The 12,506-nt window shown below is 48.2% G+C and overlaps 1 protein-coding gene across 1 annotated transcript; it reads left to right on the top strand.

Annotated features, from left to right (window-relative positions):
- Nucleotides 1-328: 328 nt before the first annotated feature.
- L228DRAFT_280132 (vacuolar protein sorting-associated protein 13) lies at nucleotides 329-11,086 on the top strand. The gene is made up of 7 exons (XM_018335761.1): nucleotides 329-7,221; nucleotides 7,272-7,592; nucleotides 7,642-8,002; nucleotides 8,051-8,247; nucleotides 8,296-8,491; nucleotides 8,542-10,162; nucleotides 10,218-11,086. The coding sequence occupies exons 1-7, from the start codon at nucleotides 740-742 to the stop codon at nucleotides 10,673-10,675; spliced, it is 9,636 nt and encodes a 3,211-aa protein (XP_018190387.1). The 5' UTR covers nucleotides 329-739; the 3' UTR covers nucleotides 10,676-11,086.
- Nucleotides 11,087-12,506: the final 1,420 nt, after the last annotated feature.

Raw genomic sequence — 12,506 nt, 5'->3', positions numbered from 1 at the left:
CCGAAATAGAATTGCTTACGAACACGGTAATGTCCGAGCAAGAAGCTGTAGCTTTATCAATATCAATGCCGTTCAATGTCTCCCCGAGACTTGACGATGAGATTATCAGTAAAGTACTGGAAAGTAGTGGAACCTGCCGTCACGCTTAACGGCCGAATTATTTACCAAGCTTTAGCTCTAAGATACATTGCGGTACTAGAATGTCACTTACGGGGGCGATTCCCTTACCGGGAGTAAAGTTCGCGTTGCGCATCAGGTTTCCTGGCCGCGGACCCTAGCTTGACATAAGTTTCCATTAGTGATTTCTTCAAATCCCGACCGCCTTCATCAGCTATCTCCGGACGACGTCAGGTAATCGCTCTCGGCCGTGTTCGTATTGGCTCATCAAAGTCTTCAAACACGACTCAGAAGTGCATCAACGTGTTGATTTTGCTCTCATCTAGGCTCGTTGTTGTGCTGTTACCTGTGGAAGAGTACTGACGCCCACTCGGCCGAAGACTGCGTCGCGATACTGACGTTGGCACATCAAAGCGACTTTCACTTGCGTCCCGAAATCGAATCAGTCTCTCACCGGATTTCATCTCATGGCTGACAGACCCAACATACCGCTGATAGTTTACTCTTAGGAGACCTTCTTTTCCTTTTCTGATGACGTTTACGATCTCTTCACTTCAATTCTATTATCGATAACGTAAACCCCCGCACGCCCTGACCAGGGTCACGGTCATCCCGTTTCACAATGCTCGAAGGTCTCGTTGCCAACCTGCTCAACCGCTTCCTGGGCCTGTACGTCCAGAACTTTGATGCCAAGCAACTGAATGTCGGCATCTGGTCTGGTGATGTGAAGCTTCGAAACCTCGAACTCCGCCGTGAAGCCCTTGATCAGTTTCGATTGCCTCTGAATGTAGTGGAGGGCCATTTAGGACAGTTGACATTGTCAATACCTTGGTCCAATCTGAAGGGCAAACCCGTTCGAGTAAACATCGAAGATGTCTTCCTCCTCGCCGCGCCCAAGGAAGACGCAGAATATGACCCTGAAGAAGAGGAAAGGCGAGCCCACGCCGTCAAAATGGAAAAGCTTGAAAGCGCTGAACTCCTCAAGGAGAGGAGCACGGAAGGCTTGAGCCAGGAAGAGCAGCAAAAGACACAAAGCTTCACGGAGAGCCTAGTAACGGCAATCGTTGATAATCTGCAAGTGACGATTAAGAATATCCACATTCGTTATGAAGACTCTATCTCTGCCGCTGGCCATCCCTTTGCTCTTGGCTTGACCTTGCAAGAATTCAGTGCCGTAAGCACAGATGCGGACTGGAAACCCACTTTTATTCAAACAACCTCAGGCACAACTCACAAACTTGCTTCACTGGATGCGCTGGCCATGTACTGGGATACCGATTCAAGCCTGCTTGGGACTGGCACCGGAGGGCAAGTCGGCGCCGAAGCTCAAGGCGCGGATCATGAAGACCTTATGAATAAATTTCGCGAAATGATTGTCAGGGCAGACAGCCCAACCATTGGAGACCATCAATTTGTTCTGAAACCCGTCAGTGGGAGGGCTGGGCTCGAGATGGACAAGACTGGTAAATTGGATCGACCCAAACTGAAGGCGCGCCTTCTTTTTGATGAACTCGGATTTATTCTGGATGAAGATCAATATCGCGATGCATTAATGATGGTGGATCTTTTCCACTACTTTGTTCGGCACCAGGAATACAGAAAACTCCAACCAAAAGCTAGCCCAAAGGAGGACCCCAAGGCATGGCTCAAGTTTGCTGGTGATGCTGTATTGAGCAAAATTCACGAACGGAATAGAAGATGGACCTGGAGCTATTTCAAGGAGCGAAGGGACGACCGCGTCAAATACATTGCGCTCTTCAAGAAGAAGAAGAAGGATGAAAAGTTCTCTCCTGCTGAGCTCGAAGACTATAACGCCCTTGAGAGAAAGCTTACCTATGAGGATCTTCGGTTTTGGAGATCACTGGCGAGAAATCAGTTACGCAAAGAGAACATTGGCACAAAGAAACCAGCGCAGCAGTCTTCGGGCTGGACTTCATGGGTATGGGGCTCCAAGCAACAAAAGCAGGAAACCACCGAGGAGGAAGGTCCCGTCATGACTGAACAACAACGGAAAGAACTTTACGAGGCCATTGACTGGGATGAGAAGAAGACTATCGCTGAGAGCGTATCCCTCCCTCGGGAGTCCATTAAACTCCAAGTCGAGACGAGCCTAAGGACAGGCAGCTTCACACTCAAGAGGAATCCCCACGGAAATGCGAATGAAATCCTTCATTTGGTATTCGATGCTTTCAGTGCCAAGTTTTTCCAGCGCCCTGATTCGTTCCTAGCCCAGCTCAGTTTAGGAGGTATGCGCCTGTATGATGGCACAACTGCAGATACATTGTTCCCTCAAATAGTCCGTGTAAAGGCAGCCGGGGAGGTTCCAGATCAGACAATTTCAAGAGAGCTGTCGGATGAGGAGGATGCCCTGAATGATAATTCCAGGCCCACGGACCCGGAAGAAGACCCATTCTTCCAACTCCAGTTCGAGCAGCATCCGCTGGATGAAAGTGCTGACTCTGCGCTAATGATGAAGCTGAAAAGCATGGAGATCATCTATAATCCTCAATTCATCGTTGAAATTGCCAAATTTTTCAAACCTCCTCAGCGCCACATGGAATCAGTTGGTGCATTAATGGAAACAGCTGGGGCAACAGTTGAAGGCATTAGACAACAGACTCGCGCCGGACTCGAATTCGCCTTGGAGGAACACAAGACAATCAATGCTCAGCTCGATCTTCAAGCGCCGCTGATAATCATCCCAGAGAGTGTCAAAGTGAAGGACTGTCAATGTCTTATCTTTGATGCCGGACATGTAAGCCTTAGCAGCGAACTTGTTGACAAGGAAACATTGCGTGAGATACAATCAAAGCAGAAACAACAGTATAGCGACGAAGATTACAAGAGGCTTGAAGGGCTTATGTATGACAAATTCCTTTTGCGGCTGGATTCTACTCAGGTCCTCATTGGTCCATCCATCCACGACACTAAACGCCAACTTAAGACTGAGGACGACACTAAAAATCTACATATCATCGATCGCATCAATATGGATTTTGTAATTGAGAATTCGATAGTCCCGAAAGCAACTGACCTCACGCGGTTTAAGATTTCCGGCCACCTTCCAGTCCTCCATGCCTCGGTCTCTGATGCCAAGTATAAGAATTTGATGAGGCTTATTGATGTGGCCATTCCGAAGCTCGGAGAAGTCGATGAATTGCCATTCGACAATAAGGAAAGGACCGCAGTCAAGCCGACAACCTCCCAAGGCGCGGCAACTGTGGATGCATCTAGCCGACAACGGTCTACGTCCTTTCAGTTTTCTGCTCAACAGCGAGAGATTCTCCTCGAAGAAGATGAGACAGATAATGAGGGAAGCGAGAGGTTTGAAGAGACATCACCTGGGAAACCGGACGCAAATATCGTTGCTCGCCAGCGTAATTTTGAATTCAAATTTACTGTTGATCGTTTGCAAGGATCACTATTTAGGTCCGATCCGGATGGCGAAAAGCCTGACCAACTATTGGTAGAACTTGTTGCGGAGCATTTCCAGTTTGACTTCTACCAGCGACCCTTTGATATGGTGGCCGAAGTGCTTCTTCGCTCGCTGAGCATTGAGGACAACATAGAAGAGGATCCTCGCGCAGAGTTCAAGAACATAATCTCGTCCGAAGGTGCCGACTCGAGTGCTCCAGAAGACCTTATTCACGTCAAATTCACCAAGGTCAAGCCGGAATCTCCGACGTTCATGACTGAGTACGAAGGAATAGAGACGAACCTGGAAGCAGCAATCTCAACCATTAATGTTGTTGTTACGAGGAAGACATTGTTAACTCTCCTTGACTTTGTCCTGGTGACGTTCACGGATCAAAGCTCCCCTCCCCGCGATAAGGCTGGCCTTCCGCAGGAGGATGGTGCCGAATCCGAACATGAGAAGGAACTGGCAAAGGAAGCCGAGCCTCAAGCAGGGAAGATCAAATTAAAGGTGAAGCTACAGAGCATTGTCCTTATCTTGAATAACGATGGTGTGCGGCTGGCTACTATGAGCTTGAACACGGCGGACGTGGGGATTTTCTTGATGGGCAAGGCAATGCGTATCGGTGCAAGATTAGGCGATCTCTCGTTGATTGACGACATTAACCAGGGAGCGTCGACAGACTCTCCTTTAAGGCAACTCGTTACAATACAAGGCGACGAATTGGCCGACTTCAGCTACGAAACATTCGATGCCGATAGCCCATCATACCCTGGCTATGATTCTTCAGTCTTTTTGCGTTCAGGTTCAATCAAGGTCAACTTTCTCACCGAGCCTTTCCGTAAAATTATCGACTTTTTCGTCAAATTTGGAAAGATGCAGGCAATTTTCAATGCTGCTCGCCAGGCAGCTGCGAACCAGGCTAGTCAAATCCAAGAAACTGCCAACAAGATGCATTTTGATATATTAGTGAGGACGCCAATCTTAGTCTTTCCGCGGGTTACTCTTCTTGATAAGCCTCAACGGGATCTGTTGACCGCATACCTCGGAGAGATTTACGCGAACAATAAATTTGTACCGCTGGATGATTCAAGCGAGCCTGAGGTCGTCAATCATCTTTCCGCTGGGGTTCGCAACATTCGACTTACATCCGATTTTCACTATGAAGACGACCTATCTGAGGAGTTGGAGCTCATTGACAAAGTTGACATCGATTTCAAGGTCAATTATACCGAGCACAAGCCGGGAGCGGAACGACCTGATTTGGAGATTGAGGGGGCAATGTCAGACATCAACCTTCGACTTACTGATGCCCAGCTCAAATTCCTCCTCGAGCTTTCGCGCTCCGTGCCAGCCGCCTTTGCCGCTGACCCTGAGCAAGACGAAAGAGAGGCAGTAAAGGAACTTCCAGATGATGTTGTCCAGCCTGCAAAGGCGGTAGCAGAGGCCAACATTGACCGAACTGACGAAGGACCTGTGGCCGATCTTGGCCCTGAGCTTGGCACTGCGGCTGACAGTTGGACAAAGCTTGACTTCGTCTTCAAGGTCAAAACAATCGGATTAGAACTTCTTCTAGGCCCGGAAGGGAAACCTGTTGGCGACCTCAATGCGGCAAGTCTAACGAAGTTTTCACTGAATAATACACATGTGAAACTTCGCATGGTCAGTGACGGTTCTCTGGAGTCCGAACTTCTCATTCATTCCTTCACTGTCAAGGATAGTCGAGCCAAAGAAACGAATAAATTTAGAAAGATTATGTCACTGATCAACAACGATGTCAAACAACAATTTATGGCAAGCGTTTCCATCTCCGGAGGCAAGGAGCGTAATCTCATTGCCATGCTCACAATCGACAGCCCACGTATCATTTTCGCAATCGATTACCTCTTTGCACTCCAGTCGTTTCTCACTGCTAGTTTTGCATCGGACCAACCTGCCGATCTTGAAGGAGAAGGAATGGAGGAAATCACCGCTGACGAGGCCGAGAGCGCACTAAGCGCGCAGTCGGACGCTCAGAGCGAGACCCCAAACGAGCGTGCTATTTCTCACGATCAACCTAAGGAATCAGGCTCGATGAGCATATCTTTCCGTGCAAATATTGTGGATGCGCAGGTCATTCTTATCGCCAACCCTTCACTAGGAAGCTCAGAGGCCATTGTTCTAGGCACGAAGCAGATACTGATGTCGCAACAGCATGCGCTTACCCTGCAGGTATTGGAGATGGGCATGTTCCTCTGCCGTATGGACCAATTCGAGACGAACCGGCTTCGCATATTGGACGATTTTAGCATCCACATGTCTATGGATACTCGTTCACAAGGAAAGAATTCAAGTCTTACCAGCATTCACGTTGATATTGAGCCGCTCGTACTCAGACTGTCACTTCGTGACATCCTCCTTGCCCTCCAGATTGTCAATAAGGCATCGGAATTGTCTAGCAAAGATCAGCCCAAGATCACGGACACCGAGCCTAAAAAGCTCAAAGAAATCAAGGGCTCATCTACAATTGGACCAAAACGGAAATCCTTGACTGCCAAACGCACGTCTACAGTGATCACAAAATCTGCGAAATCAGCAGCGACTCATCAGACTGCGCTTTCTTCTAGGGACCAGTCGGCCGAGGCAACCGCTATAATGAAGAGAGAGGAGCTCACTGCTGAGATCCAGGGCATCAGAGTAGTCTTGATTGGAGACCTTCACGAGCTTCCTCTGCTTGATTGGAGCATCAGGAACTTTAATGTGTCGGTACGGGACTGGTCTGGAGCAATGAGCGGGGATACCAACATTGACATGTTCGTCAACATCTATAATTTCTCCAAATCAGCGTGGGAGCCCTTGATTGAACCATGGCAGCTCGGGTTCCACATGTCGAAAGACCAGAATCCCGACCGGCTTTCAGTGGAGCTTTATTCACGAAAGATGCTTGAACTCACAGTTACTGCCGCAACTATTGCCCTCGCCTCCAAATCAGCACAATTTCTTTCCACAGACGAAGACGTTTTGGCAAAGCCAAGAGGATCAGATGCCCCTTATAAGGTTCGAAATCATACGGGATTTGCAATGAACATATGGGCCGAAAGTGGCAGTGGAGATGAGGCTTCCGCTGCGAAACTTTCGGACGGCGAAGAAAGCCCCTGGCGATTTGAAGATCCCACTGCTGTTCGAGAAAATTTGTCGCCTGAAGGCGGCTCGGGTATTGTGGGAATCAAGCTGGAAGGGAGTGGGTTCGATAGCATCGATCGTATTCCGGTGAATCGAGAAGGCGAGACACTATACAACCTCAAGCCTCGAAAAGACAAGATTCTACACAGACTCCTGGTTGATGTTAGACTCGGCTCCGATAATGTCAAATACATAACCTTCCGATCTCCGCTTCTGGTAGAGAACAAGACGCAAATCCCTGTTGAGATTGGCGTCTACAGCCCTGAGGATGGACACCTTCTCAAGATCGAAAAGATTCTACCGGGAGAGGGTCGACCCGCACCCGTAGGTGCTGCTTTCATGCATTCGTTGACCGTCCGACCAGACCAAGGATTCGGTTACACCTGGTCGAATGAGCGTCTTTACTGGCGAGACCTCCTCAAGCGACCGATCAGGACCATAACCTGTTGCAGCGAAGGTAGCGACCAGAATCCTCCATTCTACTTCCAGATGAGTGCAATCTTCGATAAAAATGACCCTTTGACGAGGTAAGTCTACCGGTTTCAATTCTGAATCCTCACCTGCTCACTTCATTTAGTGTGTATCCATATATGAAGATTCGGCTCTCAGCCCCGATCGAACTTCAAAATTTGCTGCCGTATGACTTCAAGTACCGGATTTACGATAAGAATACAAAGAAGGACTGGACAAACTTTTTGCGTAAGGGCGGTGTTAGCCCCGTGCATGTGATTGAGCTGTCTCATCTATTACTGATGAGCATTCATATGGAGGATACCGTCTTCAAACAGAGTGAATTTTCAATCATCAACTCTCCTAATCAGGACGACTTCCGACGAGAGGATACCATTACTGTAAAGGACGCTGAAGGCCTTCCATTGAGGCTCAAACTACATTATTAGTGGGTGTGCTCCCGCTATATGAATATCCCTTTTGCTGACCAGATATAGCAACATTCCGGATAGTGGCGGTGCATTTAAAGTTGCCGTCTATAGTCCATATCTTGTCCTGAACAAGACAGGCCTTGATCTAAACATCCGGAGCAAATCACTCCTCGGAAGCGCCAAGTCGGCAGCAGGTCAGAACTTTAACGAGACTGCTGATCGAGATGCAAGACGTGTTCAACCCTATATGTTCTCCTACCCTACCGATGATCGTAAAAACAGAGCTCTCATCAAGGTTGGCGATACTGGTTGGAGTAAACCGCAGAGCTTTGAAGCCATTGGAAGTACTTTTGATGTTGCGCTACCATCACAGACCAGCAAAACGGAAATGCACATTGGAGTCTCAGTCGATGAGGGAGAGGGCAAGGTAAATTTTATGCTCTCATTCATACATCATTTTGCTAACAAATGCTAGTACAATTTGACCAAAGTCGTGACTCTTGCACCCAGATTCATCCTCAAAAACAAGCTCAATGAGGACTTGAATATACGTGAGCCCGGCTCTTCTGAGGTCATGACAATCAGCCCAGGGGGACTGTTGCCTCTCAGATTTTTGAGACAAGGCGTGGAAAAACAGCTTTGCCTTTGCTTCCCGGGCATGAACAACCAATGGTCAGTAGTTCTATTTAAAGTGCACACATTTTGTCTAATTGAATCTAGGTCGTCGCCATTTTTCATCTCGAACGTCGGCAGCGTTCATGTCAAGATTGCAAAGGCGGGACAGCGACAGAGGCTCATCCGGGTAGAGATCCTTATGGAGAAGTCGACCATCTTCCTGCATTTAAGCCTAGAGACCAAACATTGGCCCTTTTCCATGAGAAATGAGAGCGATACAGAATTTATGTTCTACCAGAGCGTATGTGCAAGTTCCAATAGCATGTTGTTCACGCACTGACTTTGACTCAGAACCCAAATCTCGACGAAGATGAAGAGGATCGCGGCTCTGGATGGCGCCCAATCCGCTATCGGCTGCCACCCAGAAGTATCATGCCTTATGCTTGGGACTACCCCGCAGCGAAGTCAAAGGAAATTATCATTAGTGCTAACGGGAGGGAGAGACATGTCAAACTTGCAGAAATCGGCAATTTGCTCCCCATGAAGGTTCCCATAGCCAAGGGCTCACCTCAGCAGAAAACTATTGATCTGAATGTTGCCGCTGAAGGTCCAACTCAGACTCTTATTCTTTCGAACTATAACCCTTCTAAGAGTTTATACAAACAAAACTCCGCCAAGTCCTCACAAGCCAGTGTCGCTACAGGGTTTGAAGTTAAGGAAATCGATACAGACGTGACGTTCAGAGCTCAGCTTCGGTTCAGCGGTCTAGGAATATCTCTTGTGAACAAGCATTTGAAGGAACTACTCTACCTTACATTCCGAGAAATCGAGGTCAAATACAGCGAATCAAAGCTCTATCAAACGTTGAATTCAACAATCAAATGGATTCAAATCGACAATCAGCTCTATGGTGGTATTTTTCCCATCCTTCTGTACCCAAGTGTGGTACCGAAGACTGGGAAGGAGATGGAAGCTCATCCAATATTCCACACTATGGTGACAAGGGTCAAGGACGATTCGTACGGCGTCCTATATATCAAATACTTTACAGTATTGTTGCAACAAATGACCCTGGAAATTGACGAAGATTTCATCTTTGCGATGTTGGACTTTGCTAAGATCCCTGGTGCGTCTTGGGCAGAAGAGCGGGACGGGAAGCTTTGTGACGACCATCTCGATATCCCAGAACCACAGCAAGAACAACACGGCCAGGATGTCTATTTTGAGCTACTGCATCTCCAGCCCGCCCAGTTGGACTTATCCTTCGTGCGGACGGAAAGAATCAATGCAGAGGATACGATGGCCAATTCCAATCCCATGATGTTTTTTGTAAACGTTATGACTATGTCGATTGGAAATGTTAACGATGCCCCTGTCAGACTGAATGCTTTGATGCTGGAGAACGCACGAGTATCAATCCCAGCTTTGATGCAGAACATTCAAAGTCATTATACGCAGGAGGTGATCCGTCAAATCCACATTATTCTCGGTTCGGCTGATTTCCTCGGTAACCCGGTAGGCCTTTTCAACAATGTTAGTTCTGGTGTAGCGGATATTTTCTACGAACCTTACCAGGGTCTGGTGATGACCGATCGTCCTCAAGAACTGGGCATTGGTATTGCCAAAGGGGCTTCGAGTTTTGTCAAAAAGTCTGTGTTTGGATTCTCGGATAGCATGGCCAAATTCACTGGAAGCATGTCCAAAGGTCTGGCGGCTGCAACCCTAGATAAGGAATACCAAGATCAGCGCCGTATGTCAAAATCCAGAAATCGACCGAAACATGCTCTCTATGGCGTCACAACAGGTGGAAACGCTTTCGCAACGAGTTTAGCCAGTGGTGTTGGCGGCCTCGCTCGTCACCCGCTCCAAGGCGCCGAGAAGGAAGGTCTTCCGGGCTTCGTCAAAGGTGTCGGAAAGGGCTTCTTGGGTCTCGCAACGAAACCTGCCATTGGCGCATTTGATTTAGCTTCTAGTAAGTCATTTCAATTTGAGAGGATGAGAAGAACAGGATGCTTACAAATTTACAGGTGTTGCGGAAGGAGTACGAAACACTACGACTGTCTTCGATCAAGAAGGCCTTGACCGTGTCCGTCTCACGCGCTTCATTGGACAAGATGGTATTGTAAGACCGTACTCGCAAAGGGAGGCCCTCGGTCAATTTTGGCTTAAGACCTTGGACAATGGCAAATACTTCACCGAAGACTACATTGCACATCTGGAGCTCTCGGGGAAGGAACTCTTTGTGATGCTTACCTATAACCGGATCATGCTGGTAAAGGCAAAGAAGCTCCAAACGGAGTGGGACGTTCCGCTGAAAGACATCCAAACCATTTCCAAGGAGCGGACCGGTCTTTGCATTACCTTGAAGGGCGGAACGAACGGACCGTTTGTCCCGGTTCAGGACGAAAGCTCTAGGAATTGGATTTACCGACAAATTGCCATTGCAGTCAATGCGTATAACGACAAATGGAATGCAAAAGGATAAATCGAAGATGGGGTGAGAGCGTCTGGGAAAGTCAATCTCCTCTTCAGTTCCTCTTTTTCCGAGATTGGTTTGGAAGTTGTTCTGCACTATCATTCTTGCTTTCATTGTACAATTGAAGTGCTCTTGAAGGTATATGTTCTAATCAAGGAATACAAGACGCCTGGAGTGCCAGCTATTAGGTCGAAACTTTTTGATGGGATCAGCCATCGCAATTGATTGGTGGGAGAGGCAAAACGGCACTAGGATCGTTGCTTGGGGTCATGGGCCGGCAGCTCACAATATGCAAGTGCCCTTTCTCGACGCTATCACGTCGGTTGAGATATGCAGCTAGTCACAGAGTAGCCTACTTCGTACGCAGTATATATAATATATACCCATCTGTTCCTTGGGATGATTTAATCCGAATGCTCTCTCATTGTTCTTCCAGGTCTGCGCCATCGGAAATACCTGACGTGGTGGCATGGCAGCTCGCCTCGACGCGGGAAAAGAATAGAGCATGTCATTGACCAAGCCCAAAGACGGCTTGATCTGCGCGTTGCGGCATCCTTGGCGGTGCAGCTGCCTGCCATGTCATTTAAGCCAAGTCCATTGTCATGTTGTGCTACCCAATGGTAATAGATTGGTTTAGTTTCCATTGCTCAGGAGCTAGCCTTTCAATGCGGCTCTACAATGGACATTTTCCGACGGCCATGATTGTCACATTGCGCTCACATTTTTATTTTCGTCTCTCTCATTTCCTCCAACAATTGCTTTGTTTGGCTAGTCTTATCCGAAATGAAACTAGAATCTCTCGTACCTTACCTCCAAACACAGACCGGGGGATGTGCTAACAGCAGAGGATGGCCGCCACAATGGCTCGTTCGCATGTCATGAGGAACGAAACAAGCCATGGTTTATGCTGATTTGAGCAAAGATCTCGGGGTCAATTAGTGACAAATTGCGGGGGATACCGCTTCCTCGGCCATGGTATAGTGGGCACTTTCCATGGCAGCGGCTCGTGGGTTAAACTGCCTCCCACCAAAGAGGCTTATTCAACGGACTTGGTCACGTAAACTTACAGGGAGACATCGGTGGCCTCAGTCAGCCATCTCTCGGCATATACTGTACCCCATGGCGTTCAAATCGGCTATGAAGCTCAGCTGCAGTGTAATCCATGTCTCGACCACCTGGTCTAAGAGAAAATGGAACTTCCCGCGTCAAGTTTCAATGTGTGCCACCACTTCTTTAGGTTGATTGCAAGCAACTCTTCTACAGACAATGGGGTTTGAAAGCTCAATCGCGCCATCCCCTGCATTTCCTTCTCGTTGTCTTAGGGCCGCTGCTCTTTTTTTGCCTTTCTCCGACTGCAGCACGTCAGTATTGTGGCCACTTTCGTACCCGACGCTCCTCGACATGAGGCTCCGGCGACATGATCAAGGGCGCTGCATCACTCCTGACGAGGAAGAATAATTGACATGGAGAGAGTTTTTAAGTCTAACTAGGTCCATGGGACAGATGCCACCTTTCCTCACTCTCTTACTGCACCACGGCTACCCGAAAAGAAAACACTGAACGGCTTTTCCAGTTTCCCCATATCTGTGTTACATCTCCCCCCCAGCGATTTGTTTTGCCGTTGCAAGCTTATCTGCAATATTGTTCCAGACTCGTACGGAGCAACCTTACATACACGGAACGGTTGTGCGACATTTCGTCGAGCGACCGATAGGTTGGCACAGGAGCAACGACTGGTAGACCTGGCTCACGTGTGATAACAATCAATCTGGCTTCTCTGGGGGGTTCTCTTCATCGCCTTGAAAAGAATGGGCTGCCGTCATCATCAAGCCCTCTTCTT

This window comes from Xylona heveae (genome assembly GCF_001619985.1).
Source record: "Xylona heveae TC161 unplaced genomic scaffold L228scaffold_2, whole genome shotgun sequence".
NCBI classification, from domain to species: domain Eukaryota; kingdom Fungi; phylum Ascomycota; class Xylonomycetes; order Xylonales; family Xylonaceae; genus Xylona; species Xylona heveae.
This window is presented reverse-complemented; position numbering and strand designations above follow the sequence as displayed.

Excerpts from the sequence above, each read along its gene's own strand:
- L228DRAFT_280132 (XM_018335761.1), top strand. The coding sequence starts at position 740 with ATGCTCGAAGGTCTCGTTGCCAACCTGCTCAACCGCTTCCTGGGCCTG. Across the intron at positions 7,222-7,271 it reads AAAAATGACCCTTTGACGAG|TGTGTATCCATATATGAAGA; the intron begins GTAAGTCTACCG and ends CACTTCATTTAG. Across the intron at positions 8,248-8,295 it reads CCGGGCATGAACAACCAATG|GTCGTCGCCATTTTTCATCT; the intron begins GTCAGTAGTTCT and ends AATTGAATCTAG.